The 25,635-nt window shown below is 46.4% G+C and overlaps 1 protein-coding gene across 7 annotated transcripts in view; it reads left to right on the top strand.

The window, feature by feature from the left end:
• The window catches only part of TCF12 (transcription factor 12), a 321,095-nt gene that overhangs the window by 248,396 nt on the left and 47,064 nt on the right, over positions 1-25,635 (top strand). Inside the window, exon 1 of one of the 7 annotated variants that reach the window (XM_038750656.1) lies at positions 21,691-21,827. The exons of 5 other annotated variants lie outside the window; for them this stretch is intronic. In XM_038750656.1, the coding sequence (XP_038606584.1) occupies positions 21,759-21,827 (69 nt within the window). In that variant the 5' untranslated portion in view covers positions 21,691-21,758. Of the gene's footprint in view, positions 1-21,690; positions 21,828-25,635 lie in introns of those variants that run through there. One more of the 7 variants, XM_038750657.1, reaches the window with a different exon arrangement.

Raw genomic sequence — 25,635 nt, 5'->3', positions numbered from 1 at the left:
AGACCCCCGGAGAAGAATGACTTGGGCCATTAAAGGGTTGTGCTGGTCACTCCAGCTAAATTAGGGAGCTGACTCATTAGGAGCCCCCGGACTAAGGTACTGACAGTGGCAAGGAGAAAGCGAGAGGGAGGTCACTCCCCGGGAGGAACCGGGGAAAGGCCCCGTGCCACGCCAAAAAGCAGGGTGGTCTAGTGGATAGAGCCCAGGCTTGGGAATCAGAAGGACCTGGGTTCTAGACCCGGCTTTGCCGCTTGTCTGCTGTGTGACCTCGGGCAAGTCACTTCACTTTTCTGGGCCTCAGTGATCTTGTCTGTAAAGTGGGGGTTAAGACTGTGAGCGCCTTTGGGGACAGAGACTGTGTCCAACCTGATTAACTTGTATGGAGATTCAGCACCTGTTCTCCCTCCTGGTAGACTGTGTCAACCCTGATTAAACTAGTAGATGTAGACTGTGAGCCCACTGTTGGGTAGGGACTGTCTCTATATGTTGCCAACTTGTACTTCCCAAGCGCTTAGTACAGTGCTCTGCACACAGTAAGTGCTCAATAAATACGATTGATAGTATCTACCCCAGCACTTAGAACAGTGCTTGACACATAGCAAGCGCTTAGCAAATGCCATAATTATCATTCTTGTTGTTGGGTGATAGACACATTCCCTGCCCACAAGGAGCTCACAGTCTAGAGGCCCCACACAGGTTTCCCAGAGTCACCCTCACCACCTGTGACTGCTCTGTGGAGCACCGGACTCTCAGAAGCCGAGACTTGCCTGGGCTTTGCATTTCCTCATCCCTCAGCCAGTCATCAGTCCGCTGTATTTATTGAGCACTTACTATGTGCAGAGCACTGCACTAAGCACTTGGAAGAGTACAGTATAACAATAAACAGACACATTCCCTGCCTACAGTGAGCTTCCGGGCTGGAGAAGCAGCGTGGCTCAGTGGAAAGAGCCCGGGCTTGGGAGTCAGAGGTCATGGGCTCTAATCCCAACTCCGCCACTTGTCAGCTGTGTGACTTTGGGCAAGTCATTTCTCTGGGCCTCAGTTACCTCATCTGTACAATGGGGATTGAGACTGTGAGCCCCACCCTGTCCCCCCCAGCGCTTAGAACAGTGCTTTGCACATAGTAAGTGCTTAACAAATACCATCGTCATTATACTGATACCTGATCACCTTGTATCCCCCCAGCGCTTAGAACAGTGCTTTACACATAGTAAGCGCTTAACAAATGCCATTATTATTATTATTATTAGAAGGGGAGACCATCATTAATATAAATGAATAATTATAGCCTTCCACTGTGTGCTCCGCACATAGTAAGCACTCAATAAATACGATTGATTGATTGATTCCACTGGCTTCTTTTAACATTGTAATTGTGGTGTCTGTTAAATGCTACTATTCATTCAATCATTCATTGCCGTATTTATTGAGCGCTTACTTTGTGCAAAACACTGTACTAAGCACTTGGGAGACTACAATACCACAACACATTCCGTACCCACAACGAGTTAACTCTGTGCCAAGCACTGTACTAAGCGCTGGGGAAGGCACAAGATAACCAGGCCGGGCCCGGTCCCTGCCGTTCATGGGGCTCACCATCTAAGTAGGGAGGAGAACAGGCATTAAATCCCCATTCTACAGATGAGGAAACAGAGGCACGGAGAAGTTAAATGACTTACTCAAGCAGGCAAATGGCAGGTTGTCTGACTCCCAGGCTTGGTCTCTTTCCCATAGACCCCACTCCTTAGCCAACCTTGGGAACCCAATCCCTATCCCACATGGGGCTCAGAGTTCTAATCTCCATTTTACAGATGAGGAAACTGAAGCCCAGAGAGGTAAAGTGACCTGCCCCAGGTCCCACAGCAGACAAGTGGCAGAGCTGGGATTAGTACCCAGGTCCTTCTGTCTCACAGGCCCGGCTCTCTCCACTAGGCCATCCTGACACCCTCCTGAGCACTTAGTATGTTGCTCTGTGCACAGTAAATGCTCAATAAATAATAATTGTGATATTTTTTAAGCACTTACTATGTGCCGGGCACTGTACTATGCTCTGGGATAGATACAAGTTAGGTTGCACATATGGAGCTCACAGTCTAAATCCCCATTTTCCAGATGAGGTAACTGAGGCACAGAAAAGTGAAATAACTCACCTATGGTCACACAGCAGACAGGTGGCGGAGCCGGGATTAGAACGCATGTCCTACCAGTGCTTAGGACGGTGCTTGGCACATAGTAAGAATTTTAAAGTTGCCATTATTATTATTACAATCAATTGATGGATTGATTGATTATTCTTCAAGGAGCCAGGGGCCCCCGTGGATCTTTAGGGGAGGTCTTCTCATCGCAAACGCCACTAAGTGAGAAGAGGCCAAGCGTAGCAAAGGCGCTGACCTGTGTCAGCCGAATGGCCCGGGACACGGAGGACTGGGTCTCTAGGAAAGGGAGACACTTGAGCACATTGCTGGAATTCCATTCTTCCCCCTCTTGTTTTTCCTGCTCGGCTCCGGCTTCCTGTTCGGCAGGCAGCGCAAGGTGCCCCTTGGACATATGAGGATCCAGGGCCGGCCTGGGGGAACTCTGGCAGGGATTGATCAGGAGCTGCAGTCAATCAGTGGTATTTATTGAGTGCCTACTGTGTGCCGCGAAGCCTCCGTCCCACCACGGCTCACTGTACGGCGGTGGGGTAGACTGGGTAGGGACCATTCACCCGGCCCCACAACCCAAGGACTCCAGGGTCTAAGCAGCGTGGTCTAGTGGTTAGAGCACGGGCCTGGAAGCCGGAAAGGCGTGGGTTGTAATCCCGGCTCTGCCACTTGTCTGCTATGTGTGTGACCTTGGGGAAGTCACTTCACTTCTCTGGCCCTCATCTGTGAAATGAGGATTAAGACTGTGAGCCCTGTGTGGGACGGAGGCTGTGTCCAACCTGATTAGCCTGTCTACCCCAGCCAATAGTAAGCATTTAACAAATACCATTTTTAAAAAAGTGGCAGCCCCGTTCTTTCTGACACCAGGGAGAGAAGCCTTTCTCCCCCACCACCCCTTTCCCCTCCCACCCCCTCCGTTGTCCCTCAGGAGTTGTTTTTAGAACCTCGGGAAAATGTGAAGGGGGGGGCCCTGCTGGGGCTGTGAGGAATCTGAGGACCCTCCACTCCCAGCTGTAATGAGCTGCCTACATTCTTTCCTCTTGTTTACTTTCCAGTCCTTCAATTTAGCCTGTCACATTGCTGTTCTTGTTGGTTTTTCTCCCTCTGCCTGACTCCTCCCCCACCCTTTAGATTGTGGGTCCCTTGTGGGTCCCTTGTGGGACCCTTCTGCTTCCAGAGAAGCAGCGTGGCTCAGTGGACAAGAGCCCAGGCTTTGGAGTCAGAGGTCATGGGTTCAAATTCTGGCTCCGCCACTTGTCAGCCGTGTGACTTTGGGCAAGTCACTTGACTTCTCTGTGCCTCAGTTCCCTCATTTGTAAAAATGGGGATGAAGACTGTGAGCCCCCCGTGGGACAACCTGATCACCTTGTAACCTCCCCAGTGCTTAGAACAGTGCTTTGCACATAGTAAGCACTTAATAAATGCCATCATCATTGTGGGGGCCAGGACCCCGCATGAAACAAGACCCAATCAGTCAATCGACGGTCTTACTGAGCACTGACTGTACGCAGAGCACTGTACCGAGCTCTCGGGAGAGGACAGTAGAGTTGGTAGACGCAATCCCCGCTCTCGAGGAGCTTACAGACTAGGGCAGGGAGGTGGACAATGAAATAAATTCCAGATAAGGCAGGGTTTGACCCATTGTTAGAGCTTTCTCGAGATTTTTGATTTCTGGTCCTCACCCCCTGATTGTAGAAGCCTCTACTTCATTCCACAAAAAAACGGACAGGAGTCACAGGCCACTATGCAGCTGATGGCCGGCGGCCACCAGATACGTCTGGGAATCGTTCGGGGCCTCAGTGGCTCCATCCGTAAAATAGGATGTTTCCGAGTCTTGAGAAGACCGGGGTTCTCTTGGGCCAACCCAGGGAATAGGCCTGATTTGGCTCTTCTCTTTTTCTTAAGTGTCTCAGAAATCATTTCACAATAAGATGTTTCGTGGTTGTGTTTGTGAACCGCCAAGTGTAGTTTAGATGGAAATGTTTGAAAACCATTTTTGGACAGGTCTTAATACAACATCCCACCACGTTTTTGCCAACGACTCGCCATTAAAACGAACCGTTTGCTCTTCGTTACTTGATCGGTACAAATGGGAGACAGGATGTTTTGGTTGGCTCTCGCAGGGTAATTATCCGGAGGTAGTCAGTCTGAACAGTCACCGCCCCTGGCAAGAATTATCCCGAAACAAAAAGCACCATACGGACCCCGGGAAGAACTTCACGTGGAAGTTATTCAGAGCCGCGCGGGCCTGATTCTGCGTGGCCCTGGGCAAAGATGCAGATGTTCGCCCCGGTCTCCCTGGAAATAGCAATTTAAAATGGAATCGGAACCGCCTGGCAGGTTAATGCCGGGGCCTCCCGGGGGCCCGCCTTTCTCCCGGCCAGAAGGAGCGGTGGCCGGCCTCGGCCGAGAGATGGAATCAGGAGACTTGATGACATTTCCTGCGATAGCGAGGGGGAAGCTATTAAAAAATGGTTCCCCGAGGGGGGCAGGAGAGGCGGGGGAGGCCCAGGCTCGTTCCACCCTCGACCACGGGGTCAGGAGGGATTGGCGCTGGCTTCTGGAGGCCGCTTCGGACGACGGCCGGCCCCACCGGAGGACTTGGCGGGCAGCGGAAAGAGCCGGCGCGGCCAGGGGCTGACCCCGGCGATCGGCAGGATGGCCGGAAAGGCGGACTTCCAAGCCGTCGCCGGCGGGGGGGCTCTGTGGACATGGCAGCCGGCGATCGGCGGGCGGGCGCACACGCGTGTATATGCGTGTGTGCATGGGCGCGTGTGTGCTTGGGCTTCCCTCCAGTTGATTAGAGAGCCACCTGCAGGAAAATCATCACGCTGCATTTCAGGAATCTGGGGGATGACTCTCTCCCTCTCTTTCTTTTTCTCCGTCTCCTTCTCTCTTTCTCACCACACGTCGTCGCCTCAGCTGGGAGAAAAGCAGCCAGGAAAAACCCGTTTCCGATGGCTGAGCGGCCCTGGCTTCGGGCGGCAGGGGGTCCCTTTCCGTCTTTCCGAGAAAAGCGGCTCATCCCAGTGCGCTCTCATGGGGACCCCCCCCCACCATGCAGTGTGTGGGTCTTCTGCTGGTTCCAGCACCACCCGCTTTGGGGTGGACTTGGGCGAGAGGGGAGGGAGACGGTTCCAGCCCCTCACCGGTTGAAGCCCCTTCCACCAGCCTAGGAGAAGCAGCGTGGCTCAGTGGAAAGAGCCTGGGCTTTGGAGTCAGAGGTCATGGGTTCAAATGCCAGCTCTGCCAATTGTCAGCTGTGTGACTTTGGGCAAGTCACTTAACTGCTTTGGGCCTCAGTTACCTCACTTGTAAAATGGGGATTAAGACTGTGAGCCCCCCATGGGACAACCTGATCACTCTGTAACCTCCCCAGAGCTTAGAACAGTACTTTGCACATAGTAAGTTCTTAATAAATGCCATCATTGTTATTATTATTATTATTATTATTATGGGGTCCCCCCACTTCTACCTCATATGGGCACTGTTTATTTACTCCTCCCCTCCCCCCCAAAGTGACCCAAGCTCTCTCCAAAGCCCTATGGTTGTCAAGCAGAGAATAAAACAAATAAACTCGCTGATTCCATCATCTAAACCCAATTCGGCAGGCCCGCTTCTTCCACCGACCAGATCTGTGCTGCCTTGAATGTTAACCATTCTCATTTAGGGACTAAACTGTTGTTCCGTAAATATCCGGACGATTTTCGAGTTCGCTTTTTTATAATCTCCAAAGAGGGAGGAAATCATCCCCCAGCCCTGTTGTCCAGATGGTTGGGTCCTTGGATGTTTTCCAGGAGCCTGAAATTCCGCTCCTCTAGCCACGGTTCCTTATTGATTTTTGTTTTTATTTTGTGTATTTGCTTTTTGTTGTCTTTGTGTTTTGTTTATCTCTCCTTATGCATCTTGTCTTCAGTCCTCCCTCCTCCTTTTTATTATTAGCTTGAGAGCTAATAATACACTTGAGGGCCAGGTGTAGTTCTCTGTATTTATTCCCCAGAGCTTAGTTCAGTGGTCTGTGCACTATCAATCTGTCAATCACCAGTATTTATTGAGCGCTTACTGTGTGCAGAGCACTGTACCTTAGTACAGTCCTGGGAAAAGTACAACAGAGCATGTGCTATTATAAATTATAAATAAATACTATTCCTACTACTACTATTCGTTTCTCACTCCTCTCTTCCAATCTTGCCTTTAACCTCAGGTTTTAGAAACAGTCTCTCTTGGATTGCTTCAAGTCTCATTCTGTATTTGACAATTGTCCCACCCCCAACCCCACAGCACTTGTAGTTTAAATGATATATAATGAATTACTTATTTATTCATATTAATATCTGTCTCCCCCTCTGGGCTGTAAGCTCATTAATGGCAGGGAACATGTCTGCTAATTCATTCATTCATTCAGTCGTATTTATTGAGCACTTACTGTGTGCAGAGCACTGTCCTAAGCTCTTGGGAAGTACAAGTTGGCGACATATAGAGACGGTCCCTACCCAACAACGGGCTCACAGTCTAGAAGGGGGAGACAGACAACAAAACAAAACGTGGCTAATTCTTCCATATTGTACTCTCTCAAGCGCTTAGTACAGTGTTCTGCCTATAGTAAGCACTCAATAAATAATTTGTGAGCTCTAGACTGTGAACTCATCGTGGGTCGAAATGTGTCTGTTATTATATAATGTACTTTCCCAAGCACTTAGTGCAGTGATAAATATAATTGAATGAATGAATAAATACCATTGATGGATAACGTTTTCTCTATATGTTCTATATATATCTGTTAATTGTTTAAGTTTGTTAATGTTTGTCTCCCCCTTTAAACTGTGAACTTGTTTTGGGCAGGGGATGTGTCTGTTGTTGTATTGTACTCTTCCAAGCGCTTAGTACAGTGCTCTGCACACAGTAAGCGCTCAATAAATACGATTGAATGAATAACGGAAAAGCTGGAAGCCTTCTCAGTCAATCAATCAGTCAATCGTATTTATTGAGCGCTTACTGTGTGCAGAGCACTGTACTAAGCGCTTGGGAAGTACAAGTTGGCAGCATCTAGAGACAGTCCCTACCCAACAGTGGGCTCACAGTCTAAAGGACCCAGCAGCTCTGCAGTAGCCTAACGTGTATAGGAGTGCCGCTTTCGTGAGGAAATCCTATCAGAGGCTTCATGGCCTCCTGGCCATACCTGCATCAAGGCTGCCTTTCTAGACCCCCCTCGCAGGGAGAGAGCACGGAAACTTGGAGGGATTTTGCCCACAAGCACCCTGGAAGCCCACAGCTTCCTTGCAGGTGTGTTGGCACTGCCTGGATCCCAGGGAAATGTGGAAGGCACGTTTGCAACTCAAATCATGTTTTATTCATGTCAACATGCCAGCATGGCTCTTCTGAGGTTGGAAAATGTTCTTCACACCAAAACAGCATCTCCTCTGCCCCAGGTCCGAATCCCTGCTTCTGGGTTTGGGAAACGATCCCGCCTTCCAGATTTCAGGACACTGACTGAGCCCAGAGGTAGTCCCACTCCGAAGCAGTCACTTTTAAATAATGTCCATCGGACACCGGCTTGTATCATTCAGGATTCCAACTCGTCCCATTTCTCCCTGGATGTGGACGTTAGCATTCCAAAATGTAAGCAGCCAAGAAAGGACAAGTGGTTTTTTTGTTTAGTTTTGTTCTGATTTTATGGTATTTGTTAAGCGTTTACTATGCCAGTCACTGTACGGTATATCAGCCAGATAATTACTCTCCTCAACTTCAAAACCTTCATGTAGGCACATCGCCTCCAAGAAGCCTTCCCCAACTAAGCCCTCTTCTCCCACCCCCGTCTGCGCTGCTTTTACTTGCTCCTTCATTCATCCTCCCTCCCAGCCCCACAGCACGTATGTATTTGTATATATCTGTAATTTATTCATTCATTTATTTATTAATCTGTTTATATTAATGTCTGTCTCCCCTTCTAGGCTGTGAGCTCATTGGGGGCAGGATTTTGTTTGTTGTTATATTGTACTCCCCCAAGCGTTAAGGGAATGAATGAATGAATGGACTAAGCGCTGGAAGAGATATAAATCACTCAGGTTGGACACAATCTGTGTCCCACATAGGGCCCACAGTCTTAATCCCCATTTTGCTGATGAGGTAACTGAGCCACAGAGAAGCAAAGTGACTCGCCCAAAGTCCCACAGCAGACGAGTGGCAGAGCCGAGATTAGAATCCAGGTCCTTCTGACTCACAGGCCCGAGCTCTATCCACTAAACCGCTCACTCCCTTTACTCCCCTCCTCCCCCACCAGCCCCAAAGCACATATATATCTCTCCTTAATTTATATTATGTTGAGAAACATAATATAGTGGAAAGAGCACGGGCTTGGGAGTCAGAGGTCATGGGTTCTAATCCCAGCTCTGCCACTTGTCAGCTGTGTGACTTTGGGCAAGTCACTTAACTTCTCTGTGCCTCAGTTACCTCATCTGTAAAATGGGGATTTAAACTGTGAGCCCCACATGGAACAACCTGATTACCTTGTATCTACCCCAGTGCTTAGAACAGTTCTTGGCACATAGTAAGTGCTTAACAAATACCATTGTTATTATTATTATTAATGTCTGTCTCCCCCTCTGGACTGTAAGCTTGTTGGGGTAGGGAACATGTTTGTTGCGTTGTACTCTTCCAAGCGCTTAGTACGGTGCTCTGCACACAGTAAGCGCTTAATAAATAGCTTACCTTTCCTGGGCAAGCTAAATAGCTGTTTCTACACCACTGGGTAGTTTGTTGCTTACCTCCCCACTTCTGTTTGTTTTCTGACTCCTGGCTTTTTTGCAGCAGACCGGTCTCCAGTTGTTCATGGTGTTTCATCCCATCTCCCTCAGAAAGTAGAAAATTAATTTATGGGATCGCCCATCTGGGCTTTTAGCTCGGCCTCATTTATCCCCATGAAAGCCAGCTTTGAAACAGCAAATTCAGGTCAGAAATGAATTTAGGAATTCCTTTCGGCCGGAGGGGATTCGAGCTAAATGGACCCTGATTTTCCTGTGGACACCAGGGTCTTTTACATCCGGCATCAGTAAAGAGGCAATGCGTGGGGGATAAGGAGCTAGTGGTTTCTAGGTAGAGGGTTTTCTTTAGCTTTGCCTTTTGTCCCTATCTAAAATAAGGAGTCCCCTATTTCAATCCATGGGGCTTAGCGAGTGCGTACCGTGTAAAGAGCATCATACTAAGCTCTCGGTGGAGTACGATAAAATTGATAGACGTGATCCCTGCCCTCGAGGTGCTTATAATATAGCGAGGGAGAGGGACTCTAAACAAAATTACAGATAGGAGGAAGTAATTGAGTAAAGAAGTTAAATGAGCATTGTTCGGGGTAAACTTTAGTTTTACTGAAACTAAATAGCGGATCTGAAAGAACATGGAAATCCCATTTGTTTTGAAAGGAGGGCTTTGGATCTCTGGCTTTGAAATATCTGGCTAGCCGAGGCCTGTCCACCCCGTCTTTTCTCTCTGCATTGTTCCCCAACCAAAGTCATAGACCAGCCTTGGTAGTTTCGAATCCCTGATGTGTAAATGGGTTGGAACCGTGGGTTCTCCGGCCCCAGCGGCACCTTTAAGTGAGGTTTTCTCCAGAGTAGGAGTCTGGTGAGGCTCCAGACTGTAATTCCGTGTGTGAATAGAAACCGGTTTGGCATTCAACAGCATACACTGTGTCACTGATCAAGTTGGTTTTGCTCAGAGAGGAACGAAACCAAAAGGGCGTGCGAGCAGAGGGCACTTTTGCCAGGCAACTCAAAATCAGGGCTCCCTGGAGGTGGGCTCCCAGTAAACTGAAGCCTCAGTTTACCCATCTGCAGAACAGCGGGCGGCCTGGCAGCCGGGTGCCGTCCCACCGGAAGGCCTTCGGGATCATCAGCCCCAAGGTGCCTTCTTCAGGCCGAATGCTACTAGGTCGGAGTTTTATTTTGCATCAGGTCTCATAATCTGTTAAGATACTTAGGGAAACACACAGGTTATTGTTTGGTGTGAAGCCGGATGGGGGGGGAGCAATTCAGGGTACAAAGTGCATGTCAGTTCAGAGCTCCTCTGCTGACGGCATGTCTGTCTCCGAAATCAAGTTTTAAAAATTGGCCCTGTCTCCAGCTGACTTGCTTTGTCAGACTGAGTCACAAGATTAACCCCTGACATCTCCCCATGAAAAAGAAAAAGGGGGAAAAAAAGGAATAAACAACTGGCTCGACTAGGGTATCACTTTGCCTCTCCATTCGATCCATTTTCCTGTAATCCGATTCTCGGAAGAAAACAGAAATTCCACTGCAGCTGTTGCTCGGATTAAATTAGCTTTTTTTTTTCTTCCAAAAATTGCTTCTAAGGAAGAAGCTGGGGGTGGGGGAGGGCGGGGCTGGCACTGGAGTTGTCAGGGGGAATTGGTAATTGTGATAAAGGGGGCGGTTAAGAATAATGATCTGCTCCAGTCAGTTTGAACTTCTGTTTGAGAAATTTGGCTCGGTGGGCTCAAAAGCGAAATTGTTTCTTCCCTGAAGAAAGTTGGGGGCCCGGGTTGGCATGTGCGACAGTTTCTATATTAATTAATGTCCGAGGACTTGTGATTTCCAGAGGAGTTGCCAAGCCAAGATGGAGGGGAGGTATTTCTTTTTATTTTGCCAGATTGTAAGCTACCTCAGAGCAGGGATCGTATCTCCTAACTGTGTTACAGTTTCCCAGTTACTTAGTTCTCGTCCGAGCCATCCATCCATTCATTCATTCAATCGTATTTATTGAGCATTTACTGTGTGCAGAGCACTGTACTAAGCGCTTGGGAAGTACAAGTTGGCAACAGACAGAGACGGTCCCTACCCAACAACGGGGTCACGGTCTAGAAGGGGGAGACAGACAACAAAACAAAACATGTGGACAGGTGTCAAGTCATCAGAATAAAAGTCATCCATTTTCTCCCAAGCAAGATTAGCTGGTATCTACCCCAGTGTTTAGTATAGTGCCTGGCACAGAGAAAGTGCTTAACAAATACCATAAAAACAACCAATCTTCTGCGTCGCCCTTATATTTGGATTTGCACCCTTTATTAATAACAATAATAATAATGATAGCATTTATTAAGCGCTAACTATGTGCAAAGCAGTGTTCTAAGCGCTGGGGAGCTTACAAGGTGATGAGGTTGTCCCACGGGGGGCTCACAGTCTTATCCCCATTTTACAGATGAGGGAACTGAGGCCCAGAGAAATTAAGTGACTTGCCCAAAGTCACACAGCTGACAAGTGGCGGAGCTGGGATTTGAACCCCTGACCTCGTACTCCAAAGCCTGGGCTCTTTCCACTGAGCCACGCTGCTTCTCTTTATTCACCCTTCCCTCAGCCCCACAGCACTTATGTACATATCTGTAATTTTTTAAACTAATGTCTGTCTGCACCTCTAGGCAGTAAGCTCATTAGAGAAGCAGCGTGGCTCAGTGGAAAGAGCACAGGTTTGGGAGTCCGAGGTCCTGGGTTCTAATTCCGTCTCCGCCACTTGCCAGCTGTGTGACTTTGGGCAAGTCACTTAACTTCTCTGTGCCTCCGTTACCTCATCTGTAAAATGGAGGTTAAGATTGTGAGCCCCACGTAGGACAACCTGATAACCTTGTATCTACCCCAGTGCTTATAACAGTGCTTGGCACATAGTAAGCGCTTAACAAATGCCATTATTATTATTATTACGGAGAAGGACCATGTCTACTGACTGTCTTATATTGTCTTCTCCCGAGTGCTTAGTATAATGGTTTGCCCACCGAAAGGACTCAGTAAATACAATGGATTGATTGATCATTCGGCGTTATCTATTGAGTACCTATGGTGTGCGGAGAACCATACTATTTAGTTAAACTCGCATCAAACCTAAGGAAGACATCGAAACCATTCTTTGTTAAGCTCTTACTGTGTGCCAGGCACTTACTAGGTGCTGGGGAAGAGCCCATAATAATAATAATAATGGCATTTATTAAGTGCTTACTATGTGCAAAGCACTGTTCTAAGCACTGGGGAGATTACAGGGTGATCAGGTTGTCCCACGGGGGCTCACAGTCTTTATCCCCATTTTACAGATGAGGTAACTGAGGCCCAGAGAAGTGAAGTGACTTGCCCAAGGTCACACAGCTGACAGTTGGTAGAGCTGGGATTTGAACCCATGACGTCTGACTCCAAAGCCCGCGTTCTTTCCACTGAGCCATGCTTCTTCTCATGACCTTCTGACTCTCTAGCCCTTGCGCTATTCACTACGCCACACTGCTTCCCGGTAATTGGGTTTCTGCTTTTGAGACACTTTCTCTTTCGCCTCCACCTTTAAAGAGACCCAGTTCATTTCCTCCTCATTTCTGTGTTTTGGGGATGTGGACTTTTTAATGGCCGACTTGGAGTTCGTAAACTGGAGTCGGACCAGAAAGCGGGGATCTAACCTGCTTGATTTTCTACACTCTAGAAGTACCGACAAGGAAGATCTCAAGTGGTTAGCCCTCCTGAAAATGTGGTTTCAATCAGTCAATCAGTCAGTCAGTCATATTTATTGAGCGCTTACTGTGTGCAGAGCACTGTGCTAAGCGCTTGGGAAGTACAAGTTGGCAACATATAGAGACAGTCCCTACCCAACAGTGGGCTCACAGCCTAGTCAGTTTCCTGACTAGAACCTCCTGTAATGGTTTCTCAAAGAGCGTTTTCGTGACTAATAATAGTAACAGCGGTATTTAAGCGCCTACTCTGTGCCAAGCATTGTACTATGCACTGGGGTAAATAAATGATAATCAGGTCCCACATGGGGCGCACAGTTGAAGCGGTAGGGAGAACAGGTATTGAGTCCCCATTTTTCAAATGAGGGAACTGAAGCACAGAGAAGTTACGTGATGTGCCCGATGTCACACAGCAGGTAAATCCTCCTCCCCATCCCCCCCCCCGCCCTACCTCCTTCCCCTCCCCACAGCACTTGTATATATTTGTACAGATTTATTACTCTATTTATTTTTCTTGTACATATTTACTATTCTATTTATTTTGTTAATGATGTGCATATAGCTTTTTATTCGTTTTGGCGATTTTGATACCTATCTACATGTTTTGTTTTGTTGTCTGTCTCCCCCTTCTAGACTGTGAGCCCGTTGTTGGGCAGGGACTGTCTCTTTATGTTGCCGACTTGTGCTTCCCAAGGGCTTAGTACAGTTCTTTGCACACAGTAAGCACTCAGTAAATATAATTGATTGAATGAATGAATGGTGGAGCTGGGATTAGAACCCAGGTCCTCTGATTCCCAGGCTTATGCTCCTTCCACTAGGCCATGCTGCTTCTAAGAAGCAAAGTAGTAAAGGGTTGTCAGGTGGCTTTCATAGCAAAGAGAAGCAGCGTAGCCTAGGGGAAAGAGCTTGGGCCTGGAAATCAGAAGACCGGGTTTCTAATCTCGTATTTATTGAGCGCTTACTGTGTGCAAAGCACTGTATTAAGCGCTTAGGAAGTACAAGCTGGCAACATATAGAGACGTTCCCTACCCAACAACGGGCTCACAGTCTAGAAGGGGGAGACAGACAACAAAACAAAACTTGTGAACAGGTGTCAAGTCATCAGAATAAAAAGAAGTAAAGCTAGATGCACATCATTAACAAAATAAAATAAATAGAATGGTAAATATGTACAAGTAAAATAGAGTAATATTGCACCACTTGCCTGCTGTGTGACCATGGTTAAGTCACTTCACTTCTCTGGGCCTCAGTTCCCTCATCTGTAAATTGGGGGTGAAGACTGTGAGCCCCATGTGGGACAGGGACTGTGTCCAGCCTGATTAGTTTGTATCTAACCCAGAGCTTAGTTCAGTGCCAGGCCCATAAGAGGCGTTTAACAAATACCTTTTTTTTTAAAAAAAAAAAAAAAAAGAAGAAGCAATTCCCCCCTCCTTTGTTTTTAAACTATTTGGAAAATCGCTGTTGTTCACTGAAGTGATTGTGTGATACCTTGTTATACCAAATGGATAAGGCCGGGCATTTAGGCATATGAGAAATGGTCGAACAGCTTCAGATACATTTTGGACTGGTGTACAAAGCTTCCTGCATGTCGGAAGGTTGGCTACCAAAATGCAGTGTTGCAATGCCACCTCTGCTCTGGGGCATCACTCTGCCCCCTCCCGCCTCCTTCCCTCCTCTTTCAAAATCATAATTAGATCACCATTTCCCAGTGATGGACACCCCCCCACCCACCCAAAAAAAAAAGTTATTTCTCCAACAGTTGATTTTACTCGTCACGGCCCGGCCGGGCTGGGCGGCTGTTGTCGGCGGCGGAAGATCACGTCTCTGAAAGTCTAAACTTTTCTTAGACGGTTTAAGACGTGGTATTGTTCCCTGTAAATCAAAGCTCCTTGCACAGTTCTCTGGGGATTGAACTGGAGCTCTGTGGTCCCTTGGGAGGGACAAAGTTCAAGACAGTCCGCAGACTGGGATTTTAATAGTCTGATGTACAGTGATGCTCTTTTGCAGCTGCGTTTTGGCCTTTTGAATCTGGCAAGAGGGTGCGAGCTTGTAGCCGGCGGTGGGGCCTGTTTCTCTTTTCGTCCTGCTACCGGCAGCTTTTAAAACGGGGTACGTGGTGGGGTGGCTTGTGTCTGTCTTGCAGCAGCGATCAATACACTTGATCCTCCCCCCCTCATCCCCCTCTCCATCCCCCCCATCTTACCTCCTTCCCTTCCCCGCAGCACCTGTATATATGTATATATGTTTGTACATATTTGTTACTCTATTTATTTATTTATTTTACTTGTACATATCTATTCTATTTATTTTATTTTGTTAGTATGTTTGGTTTTGTTCTCTGTCTCCCCCTTTTCGACTGTGAGCCCACTGTTGGATAGGGACTGTCTCGATATGTTGCCAATTTGTACTTCCCAAGCGCTTAGTACAGTGCTCTGCACATAGTAAGCGCTCAATAAATACGATTGATGATGATGATGATCAGAGTAGTTGGCAACTTGTTCCCTGCCCAAGCTGGAGGTGGGTAGAAGGTTTCCACAGCCCAGGAGGGGACGGGGAAGAGGGGTTGCCGTTTCTGCGGCCTACCTGCGCTCCCCTTTGCTGCAAAAAAATGAATTTGGCTTCTCTTTGTTGTCCGATGTGCTCTTTCTAAACTAGGTACTTGGGAGATGGGAGGTAACAGGGTTGGGGGCAGGGGATGCGGGGGTGCTTCCAAGGTTGGCAGGCAGCATAGTGGCAGAGGGAAGCACGACTTCGCCGCAGTATTTTTCTGGGACAAAATCCACATTGGACTCCTTAAAGACACATTGGACATCTTGTGTATTTTGGTAGCCAAGTGTGTTTGTGTATACAAGCGGACTTGTATTTGCAGGCACTGATAATGAGAACTTTTCACTTCTTAACACAATGGCCATGGGAGGGTTTTAAACCCCTTGGCTCTCTCTCTCTCTCTCTTTTTTTTTTTTCTTTTTCTCTTTCTCTCTGTAGTTTCGGTTTGGAGAAACTTGAATATCTGCTTCCAAAATACACACAGAGAGCATTCCTAGAGGAAGATAAAACGCCCCCCTTCCCCGCCCCCTCCACAACCAAATCCTGAGGATAAAGGGTTGTCAGTGCAAAACAACTAGAAATACTCCTGATTAGCCTGCCCGGCCGAGCCCCCGATTCACAGGAAAAAATTCCTGCCGAATTGTTTAACCTGGGACACGTTGTCAGAGGAACCAAAGTTCATTAAGACCCTGGGGTAGTTTGAGTGAAAAGGAGATTTATTATTTGGGGGCAGCTCTGTGCCAATTGAATCAATCAGTGGTATTTACTGAACGCTTACTGTGTGCAGAGCACTGTACTAAACACCTACTGTTTGCAGAGCACACTGTACTAAGTCCTCACTGTGTGCAGAGCACACTGTGCTAAGCACTCAGTGTGCAGAGCACTGTACGAAACACCTACTGTTTGCAGAGCACACTGTACTAAGTCCTCACTGTGTGCAGAGCATGCTGTGCTAAGCACTGTGTGCAGAGCACTGTACTAAACACCTGCTGTTTGTAGAGCACACTGTACTAAGTCCTCACTGTGTGCAGAGCACACTGTACTAAGCACTCAGTGTGCAGAGCACTGTACTAAACACCTACTGTTTGCAGAGCACACTGTACTAAGTCCTCACTGTGTGCAGAGCGCACTGTACTAAGCACTCAGTGTGCAGAGCACTGTACTAAACACCTACTGTTTGCAGAGCATACTGTACTAAGTCCTCACTGTGTGCAGAGCGCACTGTACTAAGCGCTTGTGTGTAGAGCACACTGTACCAAGCACTTGTGTGTGCAAAGCACTGTACTAGGCAATTGTGTATAGACCACTGTACTGTGTTTGCTGCATGTAGAGCACTGTAATAATAATAATAATAATAATAATAATGGCATTTATTAAGCGCTTACTATATGCAAAGCACTGTTCTAAGCGCTGGGGAGGTTACAAGGTGATCATGTTGTCCCACGGGGGGCTCACAGTCTTAATCCCCATTTTACAGATGAGGTAACTGAGGCCCAGAGAAGTGAAGTGACTCGCCCAAAGTCACACAGCTGACAAGCGGCAGGGCCGCTTGCTGCATGCAGGGTACTGTATTAAGCGCTTACTGTGGGCAGAGCACTGTACTAAGTGCTTAGCGTGTGCAGAGCAGCTCCTACTCATTCGCCCACGTCCCCTCGTTTTCTGATTAGGCTCCAAAGTGAGAAATCTTGAGGAAAATTCCACTGCGGCCACCCCACGGTTGACCTAACGTGAAACCACCGGCCCCCGATGCTCCACTAATTGGGACGGGCCGGAACCCCTTTCATCTTTCCCAGGAAAAACTTCCCAGGACCAGGGCTTCCCTGGAGCAGGCGGAGCCCGCTTGGCAAAGGGCCCGTGACTCCGCGGCCCGTTCAGGCCCCAAGTTGGATACGACTTCAGACGGAGCCAGATGGCGGGGCTGCCAGGGAGGCGGAGGGCAGAGTTTTTTCCACCGCCGCAAGTGCTCTAATTAAATTAAAAATAAAGAAATAAAATCTGAAAGCAGGGGGGAAAGATTCACTGGTCAGGATTAGCCCTCTCCTGGTCTGTCCGGACCTAAGCGATCCAGGCCCCGGGGAACATCATCGTCATCATCATTATCAATCGTATTTATTGAGCGCTTACTATGTGCAGAGCACTGTACTAAGCGCTTGGGAAGTACAAATTGGCAACATATAGAGACAGTCCCTACCCAACAGTGGGCTCACAGTCTAAAAGGGGGAGACAGAGAACAAAACCAAACATACTAACAAAATAAAATAAATAGAACGGATATGTACAAGTAAGAATAGATATGTGCAAAGGATCGATTCGGGCTCGTCCTTTTCCTAGATCTGGTTTTTTTTAATAGTGTGTTAATGATAATAATCGTATTTATTGAGTACTTTCTGTGTGCAGAGCACTGTACTAAGAGCTTGGTAGAGTACGGAATTTTGTTTAGTAAAGCGCTGTCTACACAGTGGACGCTTAGTACAGTGCCCTGCATACAGTGAGTGCTGAGCACAGTGTGCTCGGTGCAAAGTAGGCGCTTAGTACAGTGCCCTGTTCAGAGTAGGCCCTCCGTACAGTGCTCTGCACACAGTAAGAGCTCAATAAATACCACTGATTGATTCTAGTGCCACAGATCTGCCCTGAAATAATAAAAACTAGAGTACAATACTGTATCCTCCCAAGCACTTAGTACAGTGCTTTGCACACACTAATAATAATAATAATAATAATTCATAATTATGGTATTTAAGTGCTTACTCAGTGCCAAGTACTCTCCCAAGTGCTTAGTATAGTGCTTTGCACACAGTAATAATTATAATTCATAATTATGGTATTTGTTAAGCGCTTACTCTTGGCCAGGTACTCTCCCAAATGCTTAATACAGTGCTTTGCACACAGTAATAATTACAATTCATAATTATGTTTTTTGTTAAGCATTTACTCCAGGCCTGGTACCCTCCCAAGTGTATAGCCCAGTGCTTTGCACACAATAACAATTATAGTTCATAATTATGGTATTTGTTAAGCGCTTACTTTGGGCCCAGTACTCTTCCAAGCGCTTTGTACAGTGCTTTGCACACAGTAACAATTATAATTCATAATTGTGGTATTTGTTAAGTGCTTACTTTGGGCCCAGTACTCTTCCAAGCGTGTTGTCCAGTGCTTTGCACACAGTAACACATAGTTTATAGCTGTGCATATAGCTTTAATTCTATTTGTTGTGACGATTTTGACACCCGTCTCCGTGTTTTGTTGTCTGTCTCCCCGTCTAGACTGTGAGCTCGTTGTTGGGTAGGGACCGTCTCTATATGTTGCCGACTTGTCCTTCCCAAGCGCTTAGTACAGTGCTCTGCACACAGTAAGTGCTCAATAAATACGATTGAATGAATGAAGTAACAATTGTAATTCATAATTATGGTATCTGTTAAGTGCTTACTTTGGGCCCAGTTCTTCCAAGCGCTGAGTCCAGTACTTTGCACACAATAACAATTATAATTCGTAATTATGGTATTTGTTATGCGCTTACTTTGGGCCCAGCTCTTCCAAGCCAGTGCTTTGCACACAATAACAATTATAATTCATAATTAGGGTATTTGTTAAGCGCTTACTTTGGGCCCAGTACTCTTCCAAGTGCTTAGTCCAGGGCTTTGCACACAGTAACAATTATTATTCATAATTATGGTATTTGTTAAGCACTTACTCTGGGCCCAGCTCTTCCAAGCACTTAGTCCAGTGCTTTGCACACAATAACAATTATAATTCATAATTATGGTATCTGTTAAGTGCTTACTTTGGGCCCAGCTCTTCCAACCGCTTAGTCCAGTGCTTTGCACACAATAACAATTATAATTCATAATTAGGGTATTTGTTAAGCGCTTACTTTGGTCCCAGTACTCTTCCAAGCACTTAGTCCAGTGCTTTGCACACAGTAACAATTATTATTCATAATTATGGTATTTGTTAAGCACTTACTCTGGGCCCAGCTCTTCCAAGCGCTTAGTCCAGTGCCCTGCACACAATGACAATTATAATTCATAATTAGGGTATTTGTTAAGCGCTTACTTTGGGCCCAGTACTCTTCCAAGCACTTAGTCCAGTGCTTTGCACACAGTAACAATTATTATTCATAATTAAGGTATTTGTTAAGCGCTTACTCTGGGCCCAGTTCTTCCAAGCACTTAGTTCAGTGCTTTGCACACAATAACAATTATAATTCATAATTAGGGTATTTGTTAAGCGCTTACTCTGGGCCCAGCTCTTCCAAGCGCTTAGTCCAGTGCTTTGCACACAATAACAATTATAATTCATAATTAGGGCATTTGTTAAGTGCTTACTTTGGGCCCAGTACTCTTCCAACTTGTACTTGTACAAGTACTTGTACTTCCCAAGCGCTTATTACAGTGCTCTGCACACAGTAAGCGCTCAATAAATACGATTGATTCATTCCAAGCGCTTAGTTCAGTGCTTTGCACACCCACCACATTCAATAAATAATAATAATACTAATGATGGCATGTATTAAGCGCTTACTGTGTGCAAAGCACGACTGAACAAACCCATGTAGTTTTAAAATCAATTGTATTTATTGAGCGCTTACTGTGTGCAGAGCACTGTACTAAGCGCTTGGGAAGTACAAGTTGGCAACATATAGAGACAGTCTAAAATAAGAAAAAATGTGGGTTCTGCGGAGTGTAAAATGTTCTTTAGCACCTGTGTATATATATATATATATATATATATATATATATGTATTTGTTCGTATTTACTACTCCATTTATTTTACTTGTACATATTCTATTTATTTTATTTTGTTAATGTGTTTTGTTTTGTTCTCTGTCTCCCCCTTCTAGACTGTGAGCCCACTGTTGGGTAGGGACCATCTCTATCTGTTGCCAACTTGTACTTCCCAAGCGCTTAGAACAGTGCTCTGCACGCAATAAGCACTCAATAAATACGATTGATTGATTCCAAGCGCTTAGTCCAGTGCTTTGCACACCCAGCACATTCAATAAATAATAATAATACTAATGATGGCATGTATTAAGCGCTTACTGTGTGCAAAGCACGACTGAACGAACCCACGTAGTTTTAAAATCAATCAATCAATCAATCATTCATATTTATTGAGCGCTTACTGTGTGCAGAGCACTGTACTAAGCGCTTGGGAAGTACAAGTTGGCAACATATAGAGACAGTCTAAAATAAGAAAAAAATGTGGGCTCTGCAGAGTGTAAAATGTTCTTTAGCACCTGTATATATGTATATATGTTTGTACATATTTATTACTCTTATTTTACTTGTACATATCTACTGTATTTATTTTATTTTGTTAGTATGTTTGGTTTTGTTCTCTGTCTCCCCCTTTTAGACTGTGAGCCCACTGTTTGGTAGGGACTGTCTCTGTGTGTTGCCAACTTGTACTTCCCAAGCGCTTAGTACAGTGCTATGCACACAGTAAGCGCTCAATAAATACGATTGATTCCAAGCGCTTAGTCCAGTGCTTTGCACACCCACCACATTCAGTAAATAATAATAATACTAATGATGGCATGTATTAAGCGCTTACTGTGTGCAAGGCACGACTGAACGAACCCACGTAGTTTTAAAATCAATCAGTCAATCGTATTTATTGAGCACTTACTGTGTGCAGAGCACTGTACTAAGCGCTTGGGAGGTACAAGTTGGCAACATATAGAGACAGTCTAAAATAAGAAAAAATGTGTGTTCTGCGGAGTGTAAAATGTTCTTTAGCACCTGTATATATGTATATATGTTGGTCCGTATTTATTACTCTATTTATTTGTTACTTGTACATATCAATCAATCAATCAGTCGTATTTATTGAGCGCTTACTGTGTGCAGAGCACTGTACTAAGCGCTTGGGAAGTACAAGTTGGCAACATATAGAGACAGTCTCAAATAAGAAAAAATGTGGGTTCTGCGGAGTGTAAAATGTTCTCTAGCACCTGTATATATGTATACATGTTTGTCCGTATTTATTACTGTATTTATGTTACTTGTGCATATCTATTCTATTTATTTTATTTTGTTAATATGTTTTGTTCTGTCTCCCCCTTCTAGACTGTGAGCCCACTGATGGGTAAGGACCATCTCTATATGTTGCCAACTTGTACTTCCCAAGCGCCTAGTACAGTGCTCTGCGCACAATAAGCGCTCAATAAATACGCCTGATTGTTTGATTGACGATTGATTGATTGCTTCTTTTTCTGTCCCCGCCCAAGGCAGAAAGCTGGGCCCCTGCCGGCCGTACCACTGGGCCGGCCCGCGGGGGTGGGTTTTGAAAGGGCGGTTCAGAGCGCGCGTGCGCGTGCGGCCCCCCCCGTCCGTTGGGGGCGAGTGGTTGGGCCCTAATTTGCATACGTTCCTTTTGAGCGGCCGCCCCAGAGGCCGGGGGGGGCCGGGCGTGCGTGCGTGCGTGCGTGCGTGGGCGGCGTGCGTGCGTGCGTGGGGGCGGGGCTGGTTGGCGAGGGGCGGGGCGGGCCCGGCCGGCCGGGGGACCAGCAGGGGGACCAGCAGGCCCGATGGACGATGCCCCACTCGGCTCCCTTGCCCCCTGACTGCACACACTAGCCCCTTCTCCAACCACCATGTACTGCGCCTACCCCGTGCCTGGCATGGGCAGCAACTCTCTGATGTACTACTACAATGGCAAAACGGTGAGAGTTGGTTTTTCTGATTTGGGTTTTTTGTTTGGTTGTTTTTTTTGGTGGTGGGGGGTGGGCGGGCCTCCTTTGTTCGCATACCTTATTTTATGTTTTCCGGCCGGTTGACCCCGCTCGAACTCCCCTCTTCTAGACTGGAAGCCCACTGTTGGGTAGGGACTGTCTCTACCAAGCGCTTAGTACAGTGCTCTGCACACAGCGCTCAATAACTACGATTGTTGGGTAGGGCCTGTCTCTATATGTTGCCAGCTTGTACTGCCCCAGCGCTTAGTACAGTGGCACAGTAAGCGCTCAATAAATACGATTGTATGGTTGTACATATGTACATATTTATTACTCTATTTATTTATTTATTATTTATTTATTTATTTTACTTGTACATTTCTATCCTACTTATTTTATTTTGTTGATATGTTTGGTTCTGTTCTCTGTCTCCCCCTTTTAGACTGTGAGCCCACTGTTGGGTAGGGGCTGTCTCTATGTGATGCCAATTTGTACTTCCCAAGCGCTTAGTACAGTGCTCTGCACATAGTAAGCGCTCAATAAATACGATTGATTGATTGATTGATCCCACTGTTGGGTAGGGACTATGTTGCCAGCTTGTACTTCCCCAGCGCTTAGTCCAGTGCTCCGCACACGGTAAGCGCTCAATAACTACGATTGATTGATTGATCCCACTGTTGGGTAGGGCCTGTCTCTATCTGTTGCCAGCTTGTACTTCCCCAGCGCTTAGTACAGTGCCCCGCACACAGTAAGCGCTCAATAAATACGATTGATTGATTGCAGTTGGCAGAAAGAAATCCACGTGGACCCGCCGCTCGATTTTCGTCGCCCGGCAGCCGGGGACGGCCCGTAATTAGGAGGTCTGTTTACGGCCAGTTTAAAACAATTTGCACGGCAGAAAGTTGACTTTACGGAACTGCATAATGTTTCAAATGCTGCCTTTTTTTATTATTTTTTCCTCCACCTCCGGGAGGGCCGGTCCTCTTTGTTCAGCCGGCGCGTCCTCTTAGCCCTGGGTTTTAAAGGCCCGCATTCGGGATTGTTGGCCGCTTTGTGCAGCGGAGAGCGAAGATGAAAGTCTGGGTGGGTATTTATAAAAATAACAAGTAGGAATCTCTGGGAATGATTAGGGAAGCCGCCAGCCAGCGGAGGGGTCGTATTTCCTGTTTGGAGTTGGAGGCTCAGACTGCCTTGACGGTCGCTCCATCTGCTTCCAATCAATCCGGCCGCTCCAGGCCTGCACGGAAAAGTTGCCTCGGTTCGTAAATTGAAAATCACAGTTTTCAAACCCCGCTTGCGGCTGAGCACTCAGTTATTTCGTTGGGGAGGGGTGAAGGTAGACGAGCATTCCCCTCTTTTTTGGGGGTGGAGTGTATTTTGGGGACCCCAGAGAAGAGCCGGGGAATGATCCCCAAACCGTGGCCTTGGTTGCAAAAGGATGACAATGCAGCATTAGCCAGGGCAGAAATATATCTTTGTTTTTCCCTGTTGCTTTTTAAAACTTGCCGACTTTTCACGCGTGCCCCTTCTTTTATGTGTTGGGTGATGGGGCAGAGTGTGTGTGTGTGTGTGTGTGTGTGTGTGTGTGTGTGTGTGTGTGTGAGAGATTTCAAACCTGCTGACTTTTCAAGTGTTTCCCTTTTATGTGTTGGGTGATGGGGCAGAGTGTGTGTGTGTGTGATTTTTGTTTTGGGGTGTGTTTCTGGGATATGTATATATGGTTGTACATATTTATTACTCTATTTTACTTGTACATATCTATCCTATTTATTTTATTTTGTTAGCATGTTTGGTTTTGTTCTCTGTCTCCCCCTTTTAGACTGTGAGCCCACTGTTGGGTAGGGACTGTCTATATGTTGCCAATTTGTACTTCCCAAGCGCTTAGTACAGTGCTCTGCACATAGTAAGCGCTCAATAAATACGATTGATGATGATCAGCGAGCCCGTTTTGGACAGGGATGCCTCTGCTATAGTGCACTCTCCCCAGCGCTCAGTACAGTGCTTCGCACCCAGTAAGCGCCCAGTAAATACGGCTGAGTGAATGAATGGTATGTACTGAGCGCTTCCCAGGTGCAGAGCACTGTACTAAGGGCCTGGGAGAGTGAAATAATAGAAGAAAGTTGGTAAAGCTCGTTCCGTGCCCGTAATGAGCTTACAGTCTAGAGGGAGCTGCAGGAAATGGTCCCGGAAAAATGTAATAACTAATCTCCTTGGGTCGCAAGGGGCCTGGGGGCTTGAGCCTTAGAGGAAAAAAAGAATAACATTTCTCAGTTTGGGTGTGTCAGGGGGCTTAGTGTTTCTTAAGGCAGGCAGGATCACTTGCTAGAGAATTAGCCGGGCGGGGCATTGATCTTTCCCTGGCAGGAGCAGAAAGGCCTCTTACTCTCGGCCTGCATTAGAGCTGTAAACTTTCAGCTAAGCACTGTAGATAGAGGGTAAATAAATATCACACACACCCCCGACTCATTAAGAAGTGTGTTTAGGAGCTGAGCAGATCATCAGGATTTTGGGCGAGCTGGCGGGGGGAAGGAACTGGGTGGATAGAAGTGAAATTGCATGGTCTCTATTTCATTTCCTTGCCAGCTGCCTTTTGAACGTGAAATGATTTCTCTTTTATGTATGATCCTAAGTTAAAACACAGTCTGTTTGAAGTTTTATGTGAAGATATATATTAGGCTTAAGTAAAATTAACTATACAATATCCCTCGAGCAAAGGGAATATGACTTGCATTGAGTTTTGATTTTATTCTTTCCCAAGCGCAGATCACCCTATTACAACGTTTCTCTTTGTTCTGTGGCCGGAAAAAAAAAAGCTTTGATCTTATTAAGTATTTCCAGGCTAGATGGCAGAACTGGTACTGTAGTGGAGCTTGGCCTGAAAATTGATAGCATGTGCCTGTTACAGGTCAGAGGTGACCTTTATGTGCTGGAAGAGTTAGTAAATAGATGGTAAATTATTTTGGAGTCCTGCGGGTCACGAAGCCGAAACTTATTTATGTTTTTCAAAATATATTTCCTGGTTCCCATTCCCGCTGACTTTACCAAGCTTGACCATAAGTACAAAAGAGTAGGTAGCAATGCGTTCGGTTCTTCACATAAGCACCGTATCCGAATTTGTGTAGGGAAAGAGAATGGGGTGTGGGGGAGAGAGTCAGGAAATTGCTTTTTGTATTAATTTTTTTTAATGTGTAAGAGAAAACCCTGTGTGTGTCCATACGGTGGATGTTTCTTTTCCGGAGACCACCGCTTTCTTGGGCCCCATTCTGTTTGTGGAGATACTGATTGTGAAGGGCCAGAAAAGTTTCGGATGCCTGCCAAGGGGAAGAGAGTCTTCTCCCTAAAACAGAGAAAGTGAAGCCCATGTGCTGATTCTGAGCAGTAGGAGAAGCATGGCTTTTGACCTATCAAATAAAATCTTTCACAGACTAGCCAGGCTACCAGCATGGAATCTTCCAGGTGGGAGATTGGTGTGGAAGAAAAACAAGACCTTGTGAAATAAACCTGCTCTAACACCCTCTAGTTGTGCGGATTGCCGGGTGGAAAATTTGACTTCTTAGCGTACCTCTTCGGCTAAACAGTAAAAGCCTGCTGGGTCTGCCCATAAGCTCAGATTAAAACAAGTCACCTCCGGGACTGGGGCAAATAAAGTTTCTCTGAGAATTGTGCAGGTCCCATTCACCTGTTGATAGCTATACATTCCTCTGCTTTTTGAGGACAGAAATGAAGAGGGGTTTTAGAATGGGGGCTGTTATTTTCCCCTGTAGAGTTTCTGATTGAAAGCTTATGGTGGATGTAGACG

The sequence above is a fragment of the Tachyglossus aculeatus genome, chromosome 8, assembly GCF_015852505.1.
Source record: "Tachyglossus aculeatus isolate mTacAcu1 chromosome 8, mTacAcu1.pri, whole genome shotgun sequence".
Classification (NCBI taxonomy): Eukaryota; Metazoa; Chordata; class Mammalia; order Monotremata; family Tachyglossidae; genus Tachyglossus; species Tachyglossus aculeatus.
Note: the sequence above shows the minus strand (reverse complement) of the source record. Positions and strands in the feature narration are given on the sequence as shown.